General features: G+C 40.4%; 1 protein-coding gene and 1 long non-coding RNA gene across 3 annotated transcripts in view; one reads left to right on the forward strand and one right to left on the reverse strand.

Moving 5' to 3' along the window:
- LOC120440997 overlaps positions 1-8,832 on the forward strand; it is a 47,371-nt gene extending 38,539 nt beyond the window's left edge. Inside the window, exon 4 of the long non-coding RNA XR_005613701.1 lies at positions 8,794-8,832. This is a non-coding gene — a long non-coding RNA (uncharacterized LOC120440997). The remainder of the gene's footprint in view (positions 1-8,793) is intronic.
- A 526-nt stretch (positions 8,833-9,358) lies between these two features.
- gtf3c4 (general transcription factor IIIC, polypeptide 4) lies at positions 9,359-21,841 on the reverse strand. 2 transcript variants are annotated; one of them, XM_031738958.2, is made up of 5 exons: positions 21,526-21,840; positions 15,599-17,338; positions 13,799-13,929; positions 13,262-13,350; positions 9,359-9,605 (listed from the first exon to the last, which is right to left on the reverse strand). In XM_031738958.2, the coding sequence occupies exons 1-5, from the start codon at positions 21,814-21,816 to the stop codon at positions 9,541-9,543; spliced, it is 2,316 nt and encodes a 771-aa protein (XP_031594818.1). In that variant the 5' UTR covers positions 21,817-21,840; the 3' UTR covers positions 9,359-9,540. The 2 variants fall into 2 exon arrangements, with proteins under 2 accessions (XP_031594818.1, XP_031594819.1); XM_031738959.2 differs by lacking the exon at positions 13,799-13,929 and having other exon boundaries at positions 21,526-21,841.
- Positions 21,842-23,489: the final 1,648 nt, after the last annotated feature.

The raw sequence follows: 23,489 nt of genomic DNA on the forward strand, positions 1-23,489 counted from the left end.
TCATCAGCTGCAATCGCAAGACAAACCAGAGAAATTCCCAAAAGATTGGCTGTGTGATGAAATTCTTTTTGTAAAAGGCAATAGGTCTGTAACTAGCCTTCCTCCCCTTGGCAGCTAAATGTCACCCAAACCTGCTATTATATTGCATAATGCACTTTTAAGGGAATTTTACATAGCCTGTGATAGATGCTAGGAAATATGAGGTGTGCGAATATGACACCCTCTGATCTCTGAAAGACAGATATTAAAGCAAACTCTCAAATGAGCCATTCACCCCCCCACACGTTCTTTTCCCGCTGAAATCTGAAAAAGAAAAGGCGCCGAGAGCCCTTCAGCCATCAAAAGGAAAGTTAAGTGCTTCACATTCTTGGTGAGATTTTGAAAATGAAGCCACCTGAAGGCAATCTGTCTCCGCTGGAACCTGACTTGTCACCGTTACAGAGAGCTGTCACTTCACGGTGCCAGCGCTGATGGAGACAGACATCCGTCATCCGCTGCAGTGACGAACACTACGTGATGTCTTGCAGGCCTGCTGAACAGGATGTTTCACTTATGATCTGCAGAAACACGCTCATGCGGAGCCAGGAGAGCTTTTTGTTCACTTATCGCTGTGATCTGAAACTAAGTAAGAAAATACAGCATTTTAAGGCAAAAAAGAAAGAAAGAAAAAGAAACAACTACCCATCAATCACACCCAAAGCCATATCACATGGATCTCATTAAACTGGAATGTACTCAGATCCTTTGTGTAAATATAGCAATCAGTTCTGAATTAGAATTGTATAGCATGTATAATTTATAGCAGAAAAATCCATTCAAGTATCAAAGGAACCCATTCTTCAGCGCTGCAAATTACTGGTAGATGATAAGACATCCATAGTCAAAATCTATAAAACAAAGAAACCAGTAATTCCTAATCTTTTCAGCTTGTAGCCCCTTAAAGAAACGGTGTCTTCTGGCCCCTCACGACTGGCTGCATGTGCCTATTGGTTGTGATATATTAAAATCTTCTTTCCTTTTATTTTAGCAAATTTTAAAGAGGTTAATTATTCATACATTCACAAGAAGCACAAAAAGCTAAAAAAAAAAAAACCCAAACAAACCCCAAAACAAAACACTGAAAAGGCTAAATAAATTAATTAATGAACTGTATTTTTATATAACAGCAAAACCAGCATTAACTGGCATCACCAACTTGTATTAGTATACATAATATTAGACATAATAGCTGAAATCTTTTATGTCCTCAGCTTTGTGTAGCTTATTAATATTGTCATATTGTCTCTGAATTTGCCCATGACTTGATTTTGTAAATCGAGTTTTGCTTGCTTAGCATAGATAGGAGAACAGTCACACTTCGAGGGGTTTTGACGAGTCTGAACAATAACTAATTATGTAATTCATCAAACGCTTAACACGATCTTAAGAGATAGTATTTATTAGGAAAGGAGTGTAACAAAAAGATACTGCTGTGAAATTGAATATCCCGTGATCTGAACCTTGACAGTGCTGTGATTTCTTATTTGTGCACATTTGTCACACTTACATGTTTCAGATCATCAAGCAAGTTTGAACCCTTTAGATTTTCTGGTAGAGAGCAGAATTCAAGGCTCCATCAATTATGGCAGGTCCTCCAGGCCCTGAAGCAACAGAGCAGCCCCAGACCATCACACTACCACCACCATGTTTGACTGCTCTTTATGAAATGCTGTTATTTTTTAACACCAGATATATGAGGTCTCAATCCTTCCAAAAAGTTCAGCTTTGCTCTCGTAGGTCCGCAGAATATTTTCCCTAAACTTTTAGGAATCATGAAGACATTTCTTGGCAAACATGAGAGGAGCCTTTTAATATTTTTAGTCTGCAGTGGTTTTCACCTATGAACTCTCCCATGGATGCCATTTTTGCCCAGTCTCTTCCTTATTGTTAAATCATGAACACTGACTTTAGCCGAGGCAAGAGAGGCCTGCGGTTTGGGTTTGATCTGGGGTTTTTGTGACCTCCTGGATGAGTCTTTGTCTTTCATGGTAGACTGGGCACTCCTGGGAAGGTTTACCAAGTCTTCTCTATTTGTGGAAAATGACTTTCACTGGAGTAACTCTTAGAAATGGCTTTGTAACCCTTTCCAGAGTGATACATGTCAATGACTTTGTTTCTCAGTTGTTCTTGAGTTTCTTCAGATTGTGACTTAACACATTGCTTTTTTTGTGCCTACTTTACTTTTTCAGACAGATTCTCTTTAAGTGATTTCTTGATTCAGCAGGTCTGGCAGTAATCAGGCCTGGGTGGGGCTAGTGAAACATACATAGGACCAGTTAGGTTTGGCTAGCTGTTTTCCCTTAATAAATGAAATTATCATTTAAAGTGCAATTTTGTATTTATTTTGCTCATCTTTGACTGGTATAAAAACCTTGAATTTCTTAATATTCCCATGTAAGCAAAATAGTCCAGTATTTTGCTTACCCACCCATCCACCCATCATAACTACTATAAACATTAAATGACTATGTCGTAATGAAATTGAACTTTGGGTCAGGAAGCCATTTCCCAAATATTGTTAATGGATGGACAAAATAAAGTAAAGTTTCTTAGCTTAGGTTGTAAATTGTACCAGATGATGAAATACTGTTCTCCTAAAATTTAGACTTAAATTTAGATCCCAGCTACAAGATGATATCCCTAAAAACTGATTGCTGCACAGTAAAACTGAAGTCTTTGTATGGCCCAGGTATTCTGCTTTGCCCGTGCAGTTTGTAATCCAAACCTTGGTTTGGCTTCACTCAGTAATAATTTAGGGAGTGTCAATTCACAGACAACTCTGGGTTTTGCATACGCTACATTAATATATCACTGAGTTCTGAACATGAAATAGTCAAGCTAAAAAAAAAAAAGCACAGCTCTTTAGATCAAATGTAATGTTCCAGTCACTTCTGACCTCTGAAAGCGGGAGACGTTGCGCTAACCGTCAGAAAAGGTTAAACCAACCACACACTCAATGCAGCCCCTCCACTTAATTACCGCAGAACAAGAGGAGATGGGGAACATGTTGAGAATGAGCTTAATTAATGTAGCAGTAAAAAGTGTCCCTCCCTCTCCGTGTCCGTTCTGCTGTTCAGTATTAGTTCCACTTCGGTGCTCTCAAAGCCTCGAACAAATAGTGACTCTAATGATGGACATGCAACCTCCCCCCTCTATCCTCCTCACACAGCCTCACGGCTGGTCTCGGGTCACTGCCCTCCCTGCTTGCGTTCTTCCCCCCTCCAGCTTCCCCAGGGAGTGCGTGGGGGGTAGTTAGACAACCAGTTAGACAGCCGTGTTCACTCCATCAGCTCGGAGAAAGCAGAAGACAACCTTGCATACTGACTTCATTAGCACTGACAAGTTTGGGGGGGATGCGGCTCAGTTTATAAGACTTTAGAAACAGAAGAGAGGAGAGCCTCATGGGGGTGTAAGGGAGTCAGATGCAGCTCTGGATTGTTGCTGTGCCAAAGTGTTTATTGTGATGTATTTCTGGGCCCAAACTCTATAGACAGCCATGTTTATTTCACAGCTCAGGGACTATCTGCTTCCTGTCTGAATGTAAATAAAGTAAATATAGAAGAAAAGGGAAGGAAGATTTGTCAGATGGGGCTGGCCAATCAAAGGAGTGAATTCAATTATGAATATTTGAAGTTTGATTCACTGTCACATATGGAGAAAGAGGGATTATGAGAATAGGACCTACACAAACCCTAGGCATACTTGGCATGCAGTAGTGTTGGGTAATCTGTTCCATAGTCCAGTTGTCCTGTTGTCTCCCTCTGTGATCACCAATAAAATCAGCACTGGGATGGGGTTGGGGGAGTAATTAAAATGCATCCATTAAGGTAGCGTTATCCATGCGACATAATGCACAACGTGTGGCTCAAAACAGCTTTCTCACTAGAGCTGGTGACAGTGGAGCAGACAAATGGACACCAAGAGAAAGAACACACCTGCAGGAAAGCTTTGTTCACCTACAATGATGCATAATTTAGCCTACCATAATTAATGAATGTAAGTGGGTAGATATCAGCTGAACAGATAAAACAGTATTAAGTCACAGTTGCCTTCCTTTTTTTTTAGCTTTATAGTTTTGCTTGTTGTTCAGTTTGTTTTATGTATAAAGTGGCTTACTTGTCTTTACTTCACTCTTCATAGTGCCCTTCTATAAGCTGGCTGGAGAAGTGGTAGAGGAAGTACATTTGGTTTACAGTGATTACCAGGCAAACACAGCAGCTCACGCTGGATTTGAATGGAAAACAAAAACACACACAGAGAAAAACTATACCAAAAAAAAAAAAAAATGTAACAAACTGTTCAAAAGAACATAAAGAGACTTAGTCAACTGGAAAAAAAAATGTTGCTAGGCCTGTGGCATTTGGGCATTTGGCTCCCTCAAAAATATATTTTAGAGGTTTTGCAGTCATGTTACCACTAATATTAACTTGTTTGACAATTCAGGGTTAAGTGAATAGTCACAGAGGCATAGAAATCGGTCCATGACTATCTGGCTTCCATCAGTCAATAAAGAAAAAATTGTAGTCCACAAATGGTTGGCTAATGGTTGATGGAGGTTGATGTCAGTCTGTGGGAAAAGCTCCCAGTCACACAGGCCTAAAGATCAGTCAGTGACACTGCCAGTACTTAGAAAGTGTTTGTAGACAAGTCGGTGTCTTCCATGCAAACTACAGGCAAACTACAGGTCATGGGCTACAATTGTTATATCACTGCATTAATGCATTACTGGGAAAATTTTGCCCGGGAAGTTGTCCCCAGTCACTCTGATCATCATCGATCTCGATTAGTACAACCCTACTAGGGAGCTCACCAACCAAAGAGCCAACAGTACACTGCCTGATGCTGTTAATACGGAATGAAGAACAAGAACTACAATGTAGCCAATGTGGCTACAGGGAACAGTTTTCATTGTTTTTAACACTTGTTTTTTCTTCACAGGAAATAAGTTTTCTGTCTTCCATTTGAAGTGGGAAGTTGGAAATCCCAAGTTCTAAGATGGAATTTTCAGATGAAATACTTTCCTCCCGAGTTGTTCTTTCCATTCAGAAAGTCACACCAACCACCATCCCTGACTTCTTAATCCAACATGGCAGCAGTGAGCATAAATTATAGTAAAACTTCCAAGTCTTACTACAGTGTCTGTGAACACTCACCAGGCTCCATCAGTGAATGTGGTGCAGAGGTGTTTTAAATAGCTCTACCTTCTTAGTCAGGGAAAAAACAAAACGTGTTTTTGTTACTTGTACTAATGGAATGCGGTCAAGTCAAGTGGGACATCACTTACTGGTCCGACATTTGAGGTAAGCATAAGCTAACAGGCCAAAATAAATAAAACAATAAGAGTAACCAACATTATAACTTGTTCCACATTTTTGGCCCTGGCCCCAGTGCAGTACACAGCTACAACAAAGCTCTACATATCACCGAAGAACCACCAAAGCATGCTGATGCGGACTAAACCAAAATAAACAAAATCAATGTTACAATGTACTTGCAATGTACAGCAAATGAAGAAAAATGTTTTTTTTTTCTTGTACTATTCTGATGGACATCAAGGTGCTTCCTTGCATTACAATAATGCAGTCTTGGATTAATACTACAGAAAAATCGACACTTTAATACTGCCCAACCCTATCATCAACTCCTCCTGAAAAAAATGTTAAAAAATCATCAACAGACACAGTGTTGTGATCCCAATAGGCGATGCAGTCACATGTCTAAGGCAGTAAAGTAGCTGCCATGTTCTGGGGTTTAAACTGGAGTATTCTGAAGCAACAAAACAAATCGATACTCTCTCGAGAATACACTGTGACTCATGTTGGAAATCTATTCTAAACAAAACAAAAGGAATATCACATGAAATTAAGGTGTGAAAAGGTGCCATGAATGTTTTATGCCTTCCAGCCACTGACATAAAGGATATAAATATTGTATGCAAAGAGAAAAATCCCCTGTTTGAAGTCTTGAGAGCAAAGACACTGGGAGAGAAAGGGAGGGGAAGCAGGTAATTACTAGTGGAGATGCTCTTTGACGGATTATTATATTAAAGCAGGAGGAGGATCAACCAAACACAGCTAACCTCTAACAGCGCTGGTCTCCACCTATCAGTGACAGGAACATTACAACCTGAGGAGCCACTTGCACTTGACAAACACGACAACGAGCAACAAATCCCCAGGCTGATAAAAAGAAACCTGACTGCCAAGAAGGCACCGCATACTGCAAACCTACCACAGTTGGATCTAATGAAAAGCTAAATACGAGGCTTTAAGTTACTTTAACTTAGGCTACAGTCACACTAGGGGAAAACACTACAGACTGCAGTACAACCAAAATCATTGCAACTTTGCAATCAGCTTGCAAATTCTTACCTCTAAAATGATCATTTTAATGACAGGAACCATGTCTGCAACCTCTTGCAGTCAATTGTGGTCTTTAAACCAACTTAGTGCGTCAATATAGCAATAAGACAGAGTCAGTCTGCTAACTGTTTTTGATAAACCTAATAGCTATTAACATAAACCTTAACAACTCATGTTTCTCTTTTTCTTTATTTGATGGAGACAGCAAAAAAAAAAAGTAATGCAATCACTCTCCAACCACTGTTTTTCCTGGTCAGTTGGAGGTTGCCATCCTATTCTTACTGCAGTGTGAAAAGAGACACTAAAAAGGACAGCAGCTGTGCAAATATAGGAGCAAATTTTTGTCCTCTGCTCCAAATTCTTATTTTTGGACTACTTAGGCCAGATTTGGATTATACAAAATTCAAAATTACCTTTGAATACACCTTCCACTGAGCCTTGGCACAGCCCCTCAGTTGATCAACTATGAAAACTACAACTTATATAGAAGACTATAAAACTAGTCACTGTGACGCCACCTAATGGTAAATGAAGTCTCCTGAAACCTTGAGCTGAATGTTCTCATGGCACCATCTTTGCTATTTCAAACCATACTGTGAATCCAAGCATGTTGCAAGCTCATTGGCTAACTTAATTAAAGGGTCATTAGTCTGTGATCGCACCCTGGATAACCATAATCCTAAGAGGTGGGTGGGGCTTAAGTGTTGTATCTGAAATGTCCATAGTGAGAATATTCCCTCTGACTGACATCATAGTGGGGCAAGAGGAGAAAAAACAGCTTGAAATTGAGCATATAGAGCAGTCTGAAGTCTGGGCTTTTGGCTCATAATTCCTTGACTCTTCAGAAAATGTTTAATATAACAAAAAATGTGGAAAAGCACAAAGCTCCACTTGGAATGAATAATATAACTTTTTCTTTCACGTGTTTTTTTTTACATGTTGCTTAAAAGTTGGAAAGTGCGCTTATCAGTTCCACCGGGGAATGCCGTATCACGCTGAGTGGTGCAACTCGCATCATACCTTACATCAAAAAAGTGTAAAAACACACAGTGTGTCTTTTATGTGTGTCTGACATTTAAAAAACAAACAAATCACAAAGGACATCACAGGGAAATAAACAATGGTTTGAAACAAACTGATGAAGAAGACAAGATGTAGATAAAAGGGCCAGAAAAAGACTAATAAATGGACTTGTTTAAAACCAGTCAAAACTGAGCAATCCTTATTGAGAGCTTTGTAATTTTTGGTTATAAAATAAATAAAAATAAGCTGCATCCACATGGTCTGCAGGATTTCTTTCAAATTTCAGAAGAAAACTTCACAGTAAAATATCATTACATTTATATATTTTCTCAGTAGTCATTTGTGCACGTTTTGCACTCTGACGGCAGTGTAGTCTACAGACACGTTCGTTTAATCAATTTAGAAACTTTTAAGACTGTTCTTATACTTTTTTGGGACAGAGCAGAGGCGAGGGAAGGAAATCTGTGGGTAAAAGCACGGGAATAACATTTACACCTTTGTGGACCTCAAGAGGAGTACTGTAGAAGCCACATCAGAAGTTAAAGAGAGTTCTAGTTGTGTTCTTCATTAGCCTTGGCACTGTTCATTTAAAAAAGGACTGCCTTATGCAGCTTAAAAGCAAACTAATCATACAATGGTCCAGGGCATCTCCTGCAGCACTGCACAGGATAATGTGATAAGCAATTCAATTTCAAGCAAAACAGGAGACACTCCTTTTTTCTACCGATGTGCTGAATCTTCTGAGTCTTGGGCCAATAAATGCCACCACTGAACTGAGAAATATGGGCTTAGAAAAATAAAGTAAAAAGCTTTCCTTTCATGAGCTCCTGAGAGTTTGGAGCAGAGCTGCCTCCTCTCTCCTCGCCCAGGGGCAGGCTATCATCTCTGGTGACACCAGAGGAAGGGCAGCTCCAACCCCACCCCTGTCGGACCTGGAGATGTAAGGCCGCAGTGGAGAAGAGGCTCTGCGCTGCCGGCCCAGTCTCTCAGGTCCAGCTTCCTCTTTGATCACCAGCAGCCGACCTCCATGTCTCCACAACAAGGAGGAGGGCCAGATAACACGCTGCTGAGCTTGTAACCCCACCCTACAGCCCTTGTTCTCTCCAAATATGAAAAAAGGGTTAATTGTATTTAACAATATGCTCTCTATCCCAATACCCCCCCGTCTCCATCACCTCCACCCTACCTCCTTGATTAGAATTAGAATCACATCTGGCGCCATGTTCTGTCCCTCATTACTGCTGAATCTCATTAGAACGGGCTCCCGTGGGAGGGACGCGCTGGGTTTTTAAGCACACTTTTTGCTTTCTTCCTGCCTCTTGCTCATCTCATCTGCCTCGCCGCTTCTTCTCTTCTACGTTTACATTAGCGGAAGTCCTCATCTGAGAGAATGACTGAGCACCACCACCCTCCATCTCCTCCTCCTCCTCCCAGAGCTTGGAAATTGTTTTACAGTGCCAATTAAAGTAGGTATGTTGAGTTTCTTCCAGAGTATGTATTATTCAGAGTGTATTATTTGTTGCACTCAAAAAAAAAAAAAAAAAAAAAAAAAAAAAAAGAGGAGAAGAAGAAAAAACCTCACTAAAATAGGACTCGCAGAGTAAGTTCCACTTACTTGCAATAAAAACTACACCAAAGGTTTCGAAATAGAGTCAACATGAGGAAAATGAGGGAGCTTATTTATGGCGCCCTGAAGTCCTACTGAATAATAAAAACCTCCACATATAACCACATTTTAAACTTTGTTTCTGAGCATCTCTGTCCAAACACTGCTCTGAGTGGGAATTCGCTTTAGATGAGGGGTGAAAAATACAGAAAATGTGTAAAGTTTGACTCCAAAATGTTTTACCTCGGTAAAATATTAATTTAAAAACTTTAGAGGCAGGAAGCACACACTGCACACTTTGTAACTGGAGTGAAATAAGAGTTTCAACAAATATTCAAAGCTTTTTATTTGCTCTTTTAACATACCAATATAAAGTAATAAAAACATGGACAAAATATATCAAATTAAGAAAAAAAATAGCAGTGATGTCTGACAAGATTGGACCCGGCGTCAGAGCGGCGAGCTCTGAAGGTCGCAGGGAAGCCCTGAGGTTTTAATGATCGTTTAGCTCTAGATCATCGGCGAGTCGCAGAGCGTGCAGGGTGCCTGCAGTATCTTCTTTATCCACTCTGGATCTGCGGGGAAACAAAACAACTTCTGTTTGTACTCAAGATTACTAACAACAAAATCATTTAATGTGGTTATGTATATGTTAATATCAGAGACTTTGAAGGGTGACAGGAGTACAATTTAAGCCCCCCCCCCAAAAAATATGGCCTCATTTAGCACTACGAGTATACATTTGTGCACAAAGTAAGGGCATGTGCAAACTTGCCACTGGATTCATTAAATGTGCACACTGGCCAATTTGTTCTCACTGCCATGCATATGTTACAGGATCGTTCTACAAACACAGTCGTACTCTCGTTATTTGCAATCTGCATAGTGCCACACCCCTTTTCTCTATATAAGAAAACACAAAAATCGATAATGTTCTTGTCCACTAAAGCAATAAAAGTGGAACAATCAATAGTGCACACCATTCCTAAGAAAAGGATGTGGCTAAATAATAAACATTTTTAGTAAGTAAGTAAGTATACAAGCGAGGTTTGAGCTGGAACAGCCAAGGTAACGTGTCGTGCCCTCGAGACACGGACTGTAGTTCAGACAAAGAAAGAAAAGGTTTGATATCAAAAGATGGGGAGAAGTAGGTGATGAGATACAGTAAAAATGGATTGCAATGGAACGCAAACATATTTAATAATTATGTAATAACCATTTTTATATGCTGAGCATTCAAAACTGGGGTATGATCACTATTGTTTGTGAACTGTACATTTTTATTTGTGTTTTGTTGAGTCTTCATTAGTGGTACTGGAAGGCCGGCCTATTCTAATATGTTATATAAAAGTACACATACATTAAGCTAAAGCTTTATCCTGCACATTTACAGTTGTTATTCAGTGTCATTTACATTAATTAAAATACATTACAATTCATTGTTAGCGTGCATGCATAGTCTAATACCAAAGTACCAAAAAGAAAAATTCAGGTGGGAAAAATATTGATGAAATATTAACAAGCTCAGCCCTAAAGTTTTCACGACACACCACAATTAAGTGAGCCGCCCGTTGCACACACTGGTCTGACAAACTAAGCACTTCCTGTAATGAGAGCATGCTTCTCTCCTGCTTCTTGCTACAAGTGTAAGCAATGGTCAGTCTGCATTGTCTTCCAACTTTTTTCAGAAGTAATGCGAAGGAAACGGCTTACTTTTCTAAAACATCTATAACATTTGTCAGAGTTTCTGACCACTGGTTAAACAAAAACATCTATGCTTGAGTAAATTAACCCACAATGAATAAAACGGGTTAAAAATTGTATTTATCCCACTGGACAATACTGAAAAAACTACATTTTAACCTCATGTTTGAATCCTTGAGTTACATGAAATAAAAGTAAAGAAGGAAATAAATAAAAGTCTCAACTTAGCTCTTTCTTATTTTATTCTTTGGGTGCTATTGACGTAGAAGTACAGAACAGGGCTTTCTAATGAAGTATGTGAGAGATAAGAAATGACTATATTAGGAAGTTTACTGTGAAAGTGCATTATCTCACATATGTGAGGTTTTGAACTCCATCAGTGAGGCAGGACTTAGGGGAAGAGAAAATTCTTCTTTGTGATCCGGAAACAGCCACGACTAAAGTTAAATCTCACAGACATGATGTGCTGTGGCTCAGCTGGAGAAACGGCCTCCTGTCTGCTACACATGAGATCCTGGGTTTGAATCCCTGCAGTGTCTCGGGCATATTCAAGATGGCAACATGGCTGATTTGTTTATCTCTAATTATTTAATGCCATCGCTATATATTTAATATTAATGTAGGTTTTTTGTCTTTTGCTGTCAGACATAGCGCTGCTAAATTGTTTTTAAGAATTTCATGTATAAAAGGGGTTTCATTACAAATAGAAGCTGCTGTGATAATAATAATAATAATAGTAGTAAAATAGGAACTATAAAGAAGGCAAACATCTTGAAGATATTTTTAGACAAGTGGGGGGTGATGCTGATTTTGACAGATGCCACAACTGCACAGACCTGTCACTCATTAGCTCAGATAGGCTGGGATGACCAGCAGAGCTGCCCCTCAGGCAGGTTTGATAAAGACCTGAGATCATTTTTTCCCCCTGCAGGACCCACAGAGCCTGCTCTTTTCCCACTTCTGTGTTTATGTAGAATAATATATTTTTTTTCTCATTTGTATCATTATCGAGCTTACCTCCACCCATTTATATGCTATTATGATGATATGTACATTACATGTCATAGAGACATGTACTGTAAAACTAATGCAGAGCAAAGATCTCCAACTTACAAATATATCTAAACATAAATATGTAAGAGGGTTTCCTACATTTAATGTGAAGCAAATCATACTTTCCCCAAATCCAATTAAAGAAACTGAAATACTGGACAAAATGACCACAGACAGAAATCTTTTTAATCAGTTTGAGTAAATAGTAAACGTCTGATAATCAGATTACTTAGATGCAATAAACGTTACACAGACTCACCGAGGCTTCCTTCGTTTCACGCTTTTTAAGACCGTTAAAAGAATGCAAATTATTACTGTAATTGCCAAAATATAAAGAAGGTATGAGGAACGTATGGTATGAGGAAAAAAATTATAAAGATAACAATTATTTGTTAGCATACAGTACAATTCCCCTATGTTTGAGCAGTATATTTAAATCCTAAATTCTAATGTTACAATTGTGTACTGTAATGACTCCTTATGAGGATCGATGTAGAGCTCGTACCTAATGAGTGAGCAGCAGTCAGCAATGTCACTGGGACACCCCCAGACTGATACAAAAACCTTTGCTGGCTTGCCTGCACAGCCGAATGTGGGCTCGAGACAATACTTAAGGCTTTTGTAAACTTAATTCTTTCCTTTAAGACTTTTATGAGGAAACAGAATGCAATCATTATTTCAGATATAAAGGCAATCAGAAAACATGTTTACATGCATTATATAGTAATGATGTATGTAATGCATTCATCTCCTCTTTCATCCCGCAGCTCTGCTGTCACACCTGTGTTTCTGTTTACAGTCTGTTGCGAACAGGCTGATTAGAAATCCATCTAACTGTACACATGGCAGTGGAAATCAGCTTTCAACTAGCGCGGAAAAAAAAACACAGGTTTTTCTAATCCAGGTTATTGTTTACTTAAGAAATCAGGACCAACGTGTCTCTTCCTCACTGGAACCTCGGATAGTTCTGTTTTTTCTCCCCTGAGTATCAAAGCATTAACCCTTTCAGTAATTCACAAGCACAAGCAAAAAGAAAAAAAAGTAGTCACCCATTCTGTTAATTGCATTGTTGCACTGCATGTCAGTGCACATTTCTACCCTCCCACTGCGCTGACCGACCTTAATGAAGTCATGCACAGATCGCTTACTCCCGCTCCAGCATTCAGAATTCCCCAGCTACACATTTCAAGTCCTAGCCAAGAAAGTGACAAGACTAAGCTTTGTGACCAGTAACTCAACTCTTGCCTTATAAGAAAATACAAAAGCACAGTGGCTAAAAAGAAAGAAAAGACGCTGTGCTAATTTCTGCAATCAGTCACAGTTAATAAGTATTATGTTTGTGTGGTTCAGTCATCCAACATGTCGAGCATTGATCTGAGCGGCAGAGGCTGATGTTGAAGGTGACAGGAGGAGACGGCTGATCGAGAGCGCGACTGTGAAATGGAGGTGGAGGGAGATGGAAAGTGGCGCTTACCCTCAGGCTCTGGCAGTCTGGCGATGCTATCCAGCAGGAGGCACCGTCTGAACGTCAGCGTCTGGCAGGCCTGGTATGACAACGCACACCTGGAGGAGACCGAAAGAAATACATTAGAGAGCTGGCTGCCAGGGACAGTCACACACACACATATACACATTATAAAAGTAGAGCAGAAACAGTGCTGAGGGGTGCAGCTGACGGGCACAGATTTCCCCTCGGTGCCCACCAGAGGCACCACGTTCAAGCTAGAGAGCAGGCAGGAGAAATGTTTGACAGACGATATTTATGAGACGATGAGAGTGCTGCATGGGTAAATATCAGAAGGAAGGAGCCTTGATTACTGCTCCGAGAAGATAAATAAACCGTCAAAGAAGGCGTTCGGCATTAAGATTCAATTCATGTCCCGACGCTCAGGCTCAGCTGTGGCGTCTGAACCAACGGTGCACCTACTCATCCTGTCAGGCTAAAGCTAAGAAAAACAACCATCCTTAGACGTTTTAAGTTTCTAAAGTTGTTCAAGAATTTTCTGCATACCTGAGCCACATGTGTCCATTTTTACACATAGTTTGTTTGTGGTCTGTGAAGGGCAGCACATCCTGACACAGGCTGCAGCGCTCCGAGAACGTCTGCTTGTTCATCTTATTCTTGATGTGGCCAATCAGGACCTGAAGGACAAAGCATGCAGGACCAAAGGGTCTAAATGAAAGCAACCCATGCATTCATTCCCAACTTGTAAAGCGGAGGCAAAGAAGGCAGCACAAGAACAGTTTCTTCCACTGCAGCCTTACATCTAACAAGTAAAAGTTAGAAAGTTTCCAAACCCTCTTGGTCCTGTATGGAAAAAGTAGCCCCCTAAACTTACCTGGTTGCGCCACCCTTGGCAACCATTGCAACTCCAATCAAACATTTGCAATAACTGGCAATGGGCTGGTTTCAGTCATTATGCAAATGTACTGTTTATAAAATTGAGGAAACCTGCAGTCAGCTGAGGCTACGTCCACACTAGCCCGGATAGATTACAAAACGGCGTTTTCGTCTGAAAACGCTCCGCGTCCACACTATCGTTTTCACAGAGTTCTGCGTCCACATTGAAACGGCCGAAAACGCTTACATTCCAGTACTGCGCATGCGTGAAACGCAAGACGATTCGGCCTGCCTCATTTCTGTCTGCCGTTTATTTACTTTCCGGCTCTTTGAAACGTTGCGGCAAAATGTAGAGGAAAAGCACCGAGTTTTTTAAATGGACTAACAATAAGGTGGAGTTTTTGCTGCGAGTAACACAAAAGTACAAAGTTGCAAAAGCGAGTGAGAATTAAAGAATTCGAAGAAAAGCTCTCTGAAGCATGTACAGACTGATATTAATCTTTAATAGGGATGTCAAAATTGAGAGCAAACAAAACAACTGCTGTATAATGCCCTCCTCTATCTTTGTTTAATTGGTCACATGACTGCATCATATGACTAACATGCGTCATCATTTTCTAAAGTCTCCATTTTCGCTGTCCACACTGCGACGCATAAAAACGCTGCGTTTTCGGGGAAAACGCCGTCTCAGAGTGGACGGGAGGCCAAAAGGTAGAGAAAACAATGAGTCTTCAAACAAAAACGCAGTAGTGTGGACGTAGCCTGAGACTGAAGAAGTCACTTGGATGAGTGACGAAATGTTTCTCCCAATGAAAACGCTACGTCCAGATGAACAGAATCAACTTTTGGAAATTTACTTACCTGGATGATTGAGCATGCATCAAGACGAAAACTGGTAATGAGTTTTGTGAATTCTTAGCCAACTATTCTTTGTAATCGACCCGCACTGAAGGGTTTTCAAGCTAGGGTGACCTGTTTATGGGCATGCCAAAGCACCTTAATTGGATTTAGGGGCTTGGATTGGATTTTCTAGGTCATGAAGCAACAACTGAAGCAATTGGGGTCTGCAGTTCTTTAGATGCTGTTCTAGGTTCTTTTGTGACTTCCTGGATGAGTCTTTGATGAAATGTTTTAGTAGGCCGGCCACTCCTGGGAAGGTTTACAACTGTTCCAAATTTTCCTCATTTGTGGATAATTGTTCTCACCGTGGTTCACTCGAGTCCCCAAAGCCTTAGAAATGGTTTTGTAACACTGTCCAGAGTGACAGATGTCATTGAATTTGTTTCTATAAACTACAGGTTCTATTTAAATTATCATGTAAAAACTCTGTCCTTTGACTACTACTAGCATTTTTTAAATGATCTGAAACATTTAAGCGTTTCAAATACTTTTCACAGCGCTGTATTCAGGAAAACCTAACCAAAAGTGCAGTGGTTTCTTAAGTAGAAAAAATAACACGTGAGTAATTACCTCTGATGCTCTGTCGTTGGTGTCTTTAGAGAGATACTCCACCAGGCCACAGGTGGGTATGCTAATGTTCTCTGCTAGCCAGGTATTGAGGTACACCACCCCCAACACCTTCTTCATGTTTTCTCTCATCAAGTGAGTCTCTACGGTGTTCATCCAAGCCTGTACCTCTGCCCTTTGCTCCTCCTGATTCTCCTCCTTCTCCAGTTTTTCTCCTCTGGGCTCGCCTTCCTCTTTCACAGCATCTTCTTTGTCTTCTCCATCCTCCTCCTCTTCCTCATCTCTTATGAACACCTTGCTTCCCTCTTTTGCAGGTTTCCAGTTGTTTTCTGTGTTAGGTGACTGCAGTGACTGGTGAAGTATTCGCACCAAAAAGAGCTTGAACCGCCACAAGTAAGGCGAGTCCGCTTCCCGGATCTTCTGATCGAGCTCGTCCTGCAGTGATGCAGGGATGGACTTGTTTTTCAAAATCTGCCACCTCACCAGGTCGAGCAGGTCGGCCATTTTATACAAGTTCTGCGTAGGGGACCTGAGCAACAACGCTCCTGCGGCTTCTGGAGTTTTTAAGGTCACAAAGTGAACCTGGTAAGTCCTGTTAACTGGATGATAGCCATCGACCATACCTTGCGTGCTGACAAGTGCAATATATGCTCCGTTGCGGCTCACTGCAATCCCGTGTATCCTCCTCCCCGTGAGGTTCTCTGGTCGCATCATTTCCTCCTGCTTAAATATTAAAGTGCTCTCTGTAAAAGTTGGCGTCAGCTTTTTAATCCACCCGTCTGTGGAACAAGTGTACACCGCGACACCTTGTTGACTGACCGCTAGGGAGACTACAGGAAGGGAGTGCAGCCCAGCCACGTGAGAGTTGTGTACATTTAGTCCAGCTGGGGAAATCACAAGTAAACACCAAAAGATGTAGCAGCCACGTGATGCAACGATGAGGCTGCAGCTGGATTTATGGATCGGGTGGATCATCGGGACACATTTGATGTTTTCAACAGCGATCTCATCGCACTCCTTCCACAGGATGACGGGGTGTCGGAGGGTGAAGTACCCCTTAACTCCCGACAGGCTGACCGGCATGATCTTGACGGGTCCCACCTCACTGCCGACGATCAGGCCGCTCATGCGACGATCTGCGTTTTCATACTCCCACCACGCTAAGTCACTTGGTCTGGTCACGCCTGATTCGATGATGTCATAAAACGTGACATCTGCCCCGTCCGTAAAAGGCAACACAAACTTCCACAAGACGAGGTCACCGTTTTCCATCAAGACAGCGAGGAGGACCATCTCTAAGTCTACGCCCGTGTTGTCCGGCTGAACCTGTTTAATTGTGTAAATACTCGACCACTCCATTCTCAGAGGCGTCTGCATACAGAAACGCCGCTGCAGCTCGTCAAAGTCCTGCAGGTTAGTCTGCGGCAGCTTGTCATCCTTTCTGGCATAATTCCGCTCTTTTAGCCTCTCGCTGTACTTTTTAGTAAGATCAACTAGCATGTTCCACTCAAGACGCTTGTGGCTGTTATGAATGGTAAGTCTGTGGTCAAGTGTTAGGCAAGCGAGCAAGCAGCGTCCACTCGAGTCACAACCCAACGGAGACCAGCTGGCGTACTTTATTCCTTTGTGCACGCCTACTGATGGGTTGATCACCCTGTCGGCCAAAAATGCTTGCCTTACTGTAGGATCTGGATGTGTAGCGAACTTTACCATTGCTTCAGACAGCTCTACTGATGGCCCCACCTTAAAAGACACAAAAAAAATATATTTTAAGGATTAAAAAGTCAAGTTTGTTCTTAATTTCATGTGCAGAAATATTTTATTTGATAAACCACCAAAAACGTCAAACGGATACACCTGTATCGATTTGAAAAGCTGTGTGTTTACACTACTGCCATTTTTGGTGCTTTGACCCAATGTGAGGACTGAGGGTGGATCAGCAGAGTGGACCAGCAGAGTGGACATCCAATGAGCATACCCTGGATAATCCCGCTGACTCCAACAATGACCATAATTGCCTAAATTAATTTGATGTTTTAATCCCCATGACTTGACCCATAAAATCAAACAGCAAAGTATTAACTTAGGTCAGAAAAGTAAGGAACAAGAGAGCTGATTTTCCCATAGACTCCTATACAAACATTATACACAGGGGTTGACCCCTGCTGACCACTGAAAATAATGCCAGTTTAAAGCACTTTTGTATTGACTTTACTATGATATTTTATATCATCAAGCCAACATGCCCCAGCCCTTCCTCTTTTGTTTTCTTACAGGCTGTCTCAGCTTGGAGGGCCACTGCAACAACACCCTGCTACAGGCAGAAAACTGGTTCTTTATGCCAGACGTGCTAAGGCTACAAGGAACGTGCCACATCATAGCATCTGCTATAATGCAGATATAAAATTTTCACGTGATATAAAAGTATCATATCTTGGTGTCAGTGACATAGTGATGGCACATGTTTACATTCCTATGCACCTACAACAACAGCACAAGAGCCACGTGTCAGCCTCTGATGATGATTAAGTACAGAAAAAAGGAGCAACTTCAATAACATCCAAAAAAGCAGAATACTTTGCAATATATGCAAGAAAAATATGCAAAGTGAGAGCAGAACAGAAGTAACGTCAGTAGCTTCAACTCAAGACCTACCAAGTCCTTAGAAATGTTGCAAAGATTTACAGAGAAGCACCATATAAACAGTATTTTTGAAAACAATTTAAAGTGTGCATTTATCGCACATATAAATGCACTTATATATATCATGTTTCTATGAGCACATCTGAATGTCAGTATGCACTGCTAGATGTTAAAAAAGCATTAGAAGCACTACATCTAATTAGCTGTAATTATCTCTTTTTAGCTATCCTTTATTTCTTCTGTTAAGCAACAAAATCATCATCAGGTTTTAGTTTAATAAGTGGTATTTCCACTTATTTCCACAGAAAAGACTAAAACTGTTACCAAAGCGCTGATGATCCATTTTCTGTTCTTCATCTAATGAAATAACCACCTAATTATTGCTGCTCTACAGCGAGTAAAACCTAGAAAAAGTTTTATGTCAACAAACCGGACAAACAGGATAGGCGCAGTATAACCAAACAGACTGCAATGAATAAATTAGAGATATCTACATTTTGTTATCTCTTTTTTTTATTCCGGGTTAATTTTAGGTAAATGGTGAACATCATGGCTCAGCTTCACCACAGAAAACAGCCTCCTGGGTGGCTGTACTATTATACAGACAGTATCATGGCCTCTAAAAAAAACAAGCCATGCTTTGTGAGCCACAGTCTACAGCTCCCAGCTCAGTACCTCCTATTAAAAAGCAGTTATTCATATCAGCCACTGACAGCTGGAAACCAACTTTGCCTGTCTGCCACCGTGCCTAGTGGATTATAAAATTCAGCTAGGTCCAACAATGTATCTGCCAAGTGGATTTTTGGAGACGAAACCTAAAAGCACTCATGTTTATACACAAGAGCAGCTGCGAAGAGACAAATTTACCGCAACAAAATTGTTTCTCTCGTTTTTTTGTTTGTTTAAAATCAGCATTTGTATTCTATCACTTTGATTATCTTCCCTTCGCTTTAGTAAATAATGAAAATACAGAAACATTCACCACTGCCAAACTAATAGCACACAAGTGAATATTAGCTTGGCTCCCTTTCTGAGACATGTGTACACAATTTGTTTAATGAGAAAACAAACATCAACACTGTTACAAGAGTAACACATATCAGTTTGTGATCACCTATTTATATGTTATTTATTAACTGAGGCAATGACTTTAATAATTTATGAGCAGTGATGAATCACATGCTCTGAAAGGTCTTGCACAAAGCTAATGGGTCAATAAGTTGAACACACAATGCAATCTGTAACTGAGTCAGGGTTTTACTTTTTTTTTGCTTCTGCAGACTGAAACATTTGGGAATGTGTTACAAGCCATTTTTGTGCTTCAGGCCTGTAATGTGACCAAAGTGCATACTTCATACACCTTCATTTAAAGGGGTTTCACAAAAATACTGCATTAACTGTTTAGAGTACAGCCATTTTTAAGCACTGTCGCCCAAATCACAGTTTCATGTCATTGGCAAGCAGTTTCATGGCCAGGGGAGACCTGTTCCTTTGTTATTTCATAACAAATTAAGCAAATCAAGGATATGGAGTTCTGCTGTTCAGAGGTGCCCATGCAAGTTAAAGATAGTATTACTAGGTTGAAAAACAAAACAAACCTAGCAGAGATACAAAAAAAACTTCAGTAGTGGCCAAATCTAAATCAACAACTTGGTATATTCTTAAAAAGAAAGAATGCACTGCCCAACTCAGAAACACAAAAAGACCAAAGATGACACCATGAAGTTCAAGATGACAAAATTATTTCCAAGGTCTAGAAAAACCAGCATTTAGCCGAGTCAAGAACATTCGCTTGCCATTGTGAAAGTCTAAAATCAAGAGACGCATTCATGAATGCAAACACAAAGGGTTTAATACAGGGTGCAAACCACAAAAACCTAAGGGTTCAACTGTATGTAAAGCTCTGATCGCAAGAGGAGACACGAGGGAGACTGAGGGAAGAACCTAGGAGTTTATTTATTACCCACTTCCTGTGTGAATATGAAGCAATGTTTGAAAAACTCGTTTAGAAACAGCAATTAAACAACTCATTTAGTCTGCCTTGATTAGTAGACATAAGTGTACAGATGTGAGCTTACTAGCTGTACCCTACATGACAGGAGGAGTAGTTACACGGTGGAAAAGCAGGGCTTAAAGCAGCTGGTTAAAAAATTCAACCTAAGATAAAACATCCCAGCAAGAAAATATTTTTCTGTTTTATAATGTGACAATATTGTGAAGCTCCTGAAGAGTTTCAAGGCTAGTTGCTCTTAAGGTCAACTGTTTAGCAGTTATACTCTTTCTCTTGTTCCTTGGTTAATGAATGACTGTCTTGCAGTGTATTTAATATAGCTATAAGAGTAGCTGTTAACATGGTTTGAGGCAGTTACAGTTAACTCTTCCTGTTTTCCTTCTGCATCATCTTTTATATCCATATATATCTCTCCCCTGCACATGCCCAAACCTCAACCTTGTCGCTGTCCCCCTGATGTATTTATTTCTTATGTTGACTTCTGGTTACTCCACCTCCAGCTCTGCATCATGTAGTTTTGTCAGTGCCATCTCCAAACGATACATCATAGCAGGTCTCACTAACATCTGTTAAAACTTCCCTTTCATTCTTGTTGCTACCCTTCTATTGCATATGCCGCCTAACACTCCACTCACCCCTCTGTGCACTCTCCTTTGGATGGTGACCCTATTTATGTAAACATCTTGACCTTCACAATCTCTGCTCCTTGCAGCTTCACAGTTACACCCGTCTCCCTCTCACTCACACATGAATTATGTCTTTCTTCCTCTTTGCTCCACAGCATACCTCCACCTCTCCAGGCTCTCTTCCACTTGCTCTTTACTCACAGTGTCATCGCAAACATCACAGTCCACAGAGACTCCTGACCGACATCATCAATCAACCTGTCCATCACCACTGTAAACAAGAAGGGGCTCAGAGCAGATCCCTCGTGCATGTCCTGCACCACCCCCACATACTTCTCTGCTACTCCTGACTTCCTCATGCAGCACCACAGTTCCCCACTCTGTACTCCTATATTTTCTGTTACCAAACAAAAACTAAACTAGCCCGAACTAAACTGAAATGTAAAAAAAAAAATAAATAAATATATAAAAGGCGAGCTTTCCGCAGAATAAGTTGTTATTGTTTCCCAATCAAAACAGTGGAGCACGTGACTTGTAAACACCACAGCAGCTCAGTAAGCTAAAGCTACAGAGCTGCATGGGTTCTGATATTTCCCTCTTATAAAGTGTTGGTGTTAGCAGGTAACAGGTGACTGTATGCGGTCGCTTACCCGCAGTTTGTATTCCTCGGCTGGGACGGGGATTGAAGTCCTGTGCAGCGTTAGGTCCTGTTTGTTGCTGTGGACGTCGCACACCAGCTCCATCACCGCCAGGGAGCTGGATGTGCACACAGCCAGGCGATGGTCCTGCGACCACGAGAGAGGCTGGAGTCCGCTGACCGGGGAAATGAGAGGAATGACGGGGTCCCGCTTGACAGATACATCCTCCGTTTCTGGCTCAGTCTTGATGACTACATTTTTGGGCAGGGTGTGCGCCGAATCACTGGGACTGGCAGCCGCCATGTTTTCTGGGCGGCGGAAGTGACGTCACACAAGCGCGGGAGGAGAAAAACGAGGAGCTTCCTCCGACGACAATAAAATTGACTTTAATCAAGCCATTTAGCACACATTCAACATAATAATAATAATAACAATAATAATAACAATAATAATAATGATAATAATGATGAAAAGAAATAATAAAAAAACTCGGCAACATTAACAAAAAAAACAATTTCACATGACAAAATTGCAGAAACACACCATTTCACTGTATAGAAAATGTATGAATTTTTTAAGAAACATACCTTTCCATAATACTTTAGAACACTTCTAATAAATTAAAGCATCGAAAATTTTAAAAACTTTATATAACTTTTATATGCATTCTTTTTATTATTTGCAGTTAACAAGAAAATGTCCATTAATCCCTTTCATATTTTGCCACATTGTCCTTAATTATAAATAAAAGTCAACTGTCTGGCTTGTACAGTTAATAATAATTTTTTTCAAGCTCAAGTGAAACTGTAATTGCTTAAAAAGGGAGTTAAAGGGACTCTTGTTGCAAAGTAAAGACATGTTATTGGGTGCAAGCTGTGACCTGTCATGTTATACCAGATCAATACATGTTATTAAACTTACACAGGGAGCTTTCTTTGACCATGATACACTTAATCTCTGCAAAGACTGTAAGATTCTTTGACTTGAAGGCATTAAGAGGGCTCAAGAATTGCAAAATTGTCTCTTACTTGTCCAATACACATTCATTGGCCACTTTCTTAGGTATATCTGTTCAACTGCTTGCAAACACAAGAACCAGTACATTTAAGCATGTAGACACACTCAAGATGACCTGGAAGTTCAAGCTGACATCAAAATTTTAAAAAAGTTCAATTACTTTGAGAGAGGCATGGATGTTGGTGCCTGAAAAGCTGGTCTGAGTATTTCAGAAACTGCTGATCTGTTGGGATTTTTCTATACAAACATTTTCAGGGATTTTGGAGAATGCTCAAAATAAAAAGCGAAACTATCCAGTGAGCTGAAGTTCTCTGGGTGAAAATGTATTATTGATGTCAGAGGTCAGAATGGACAGACAACTTTGAGCTGACAGGAAACAGTAAGTCACTTCAAAACCCATCTAAATATCTTCAGTCATATTTAGACGATACACAGACTTACATTAAGATAATGTATGCTAAACAGGCTGAGCTTCTCATTACAGTATCAAGCAAGAAAAAAAAATGAAAATGTTGCCTCAGAGCAGACACAGCTTCATCTAAAATAGATGTGAAACCGCAGCACAACTATATGTAAAAGATTGCAAATTTTGATTTTTAACCTCGTCAAAACTAAATAAATAAATAATAGCAGTGTAGTGATGGCTGGCATGCTGTCACCACATCTTCAGTACCACTGTAACAGCGCTTTATAAGGAATATTTAAATTTCTAATCTGGATATATATATTTTTGTCTGTTCTGTGTAGGCTCGCTGTTGACTTGCAGCCTTGGGCAGTTTGTCAGGACTTGAACTAATTAGATTAGATTAGATGAAACTTTAATGATCTCCATGGGGAAATTTTGTCATGTGTGTGACACATTCATTCTAAAAAGGATATGTTGAAATAGCGCTGGCACTCCACAGTGACATATTCATTCAGCTAGTCCGAGCACTGACAGGCACGGCATTAGTCACTTC

This window comes from Oreochromis aureus, linkage group 7 (genome assembly GCF_013358895.1).
Source record: "Oreochromis aureus strain Israel breed Guangdong linkage group 7, ZZ_aureus, whole genome shotgun sequence".
NCBI lineage: Eukaryota > Metazoa > Chordata > Actinopteri > Cichliformes > Cichlidae > Oreochromis > Oreochromis aureus.

What these genes read in the sequence shown, in the direction of transcription:
- gtf3c4 (XM_031738958.2), bottom strand. Translation starts at nt 21,816, where the DNA reads ATGGCGGCTGCCAGTCCCAGTGATTCGGCGCACACCCTGCCCAAAAAT. An exon ending in AATGGACACATGTGGCTCAG is followed by an intron (nt 13,351 to 13,798) that starts GTATGCAGAAAA and finishes GGTCTCCTCCAG; the next exon opens with GTGTGCGTTGTCATACCAGG. An exon ending in CAGACTGCCAGAGCCTGAGG is followed by an intron (nt 9,606 to 13,261) that starts GTAAGCGCCACT and finishes GTTTCCCCGCAG; the next exon opens with ATCCAGAGTGGATAAAGAAG.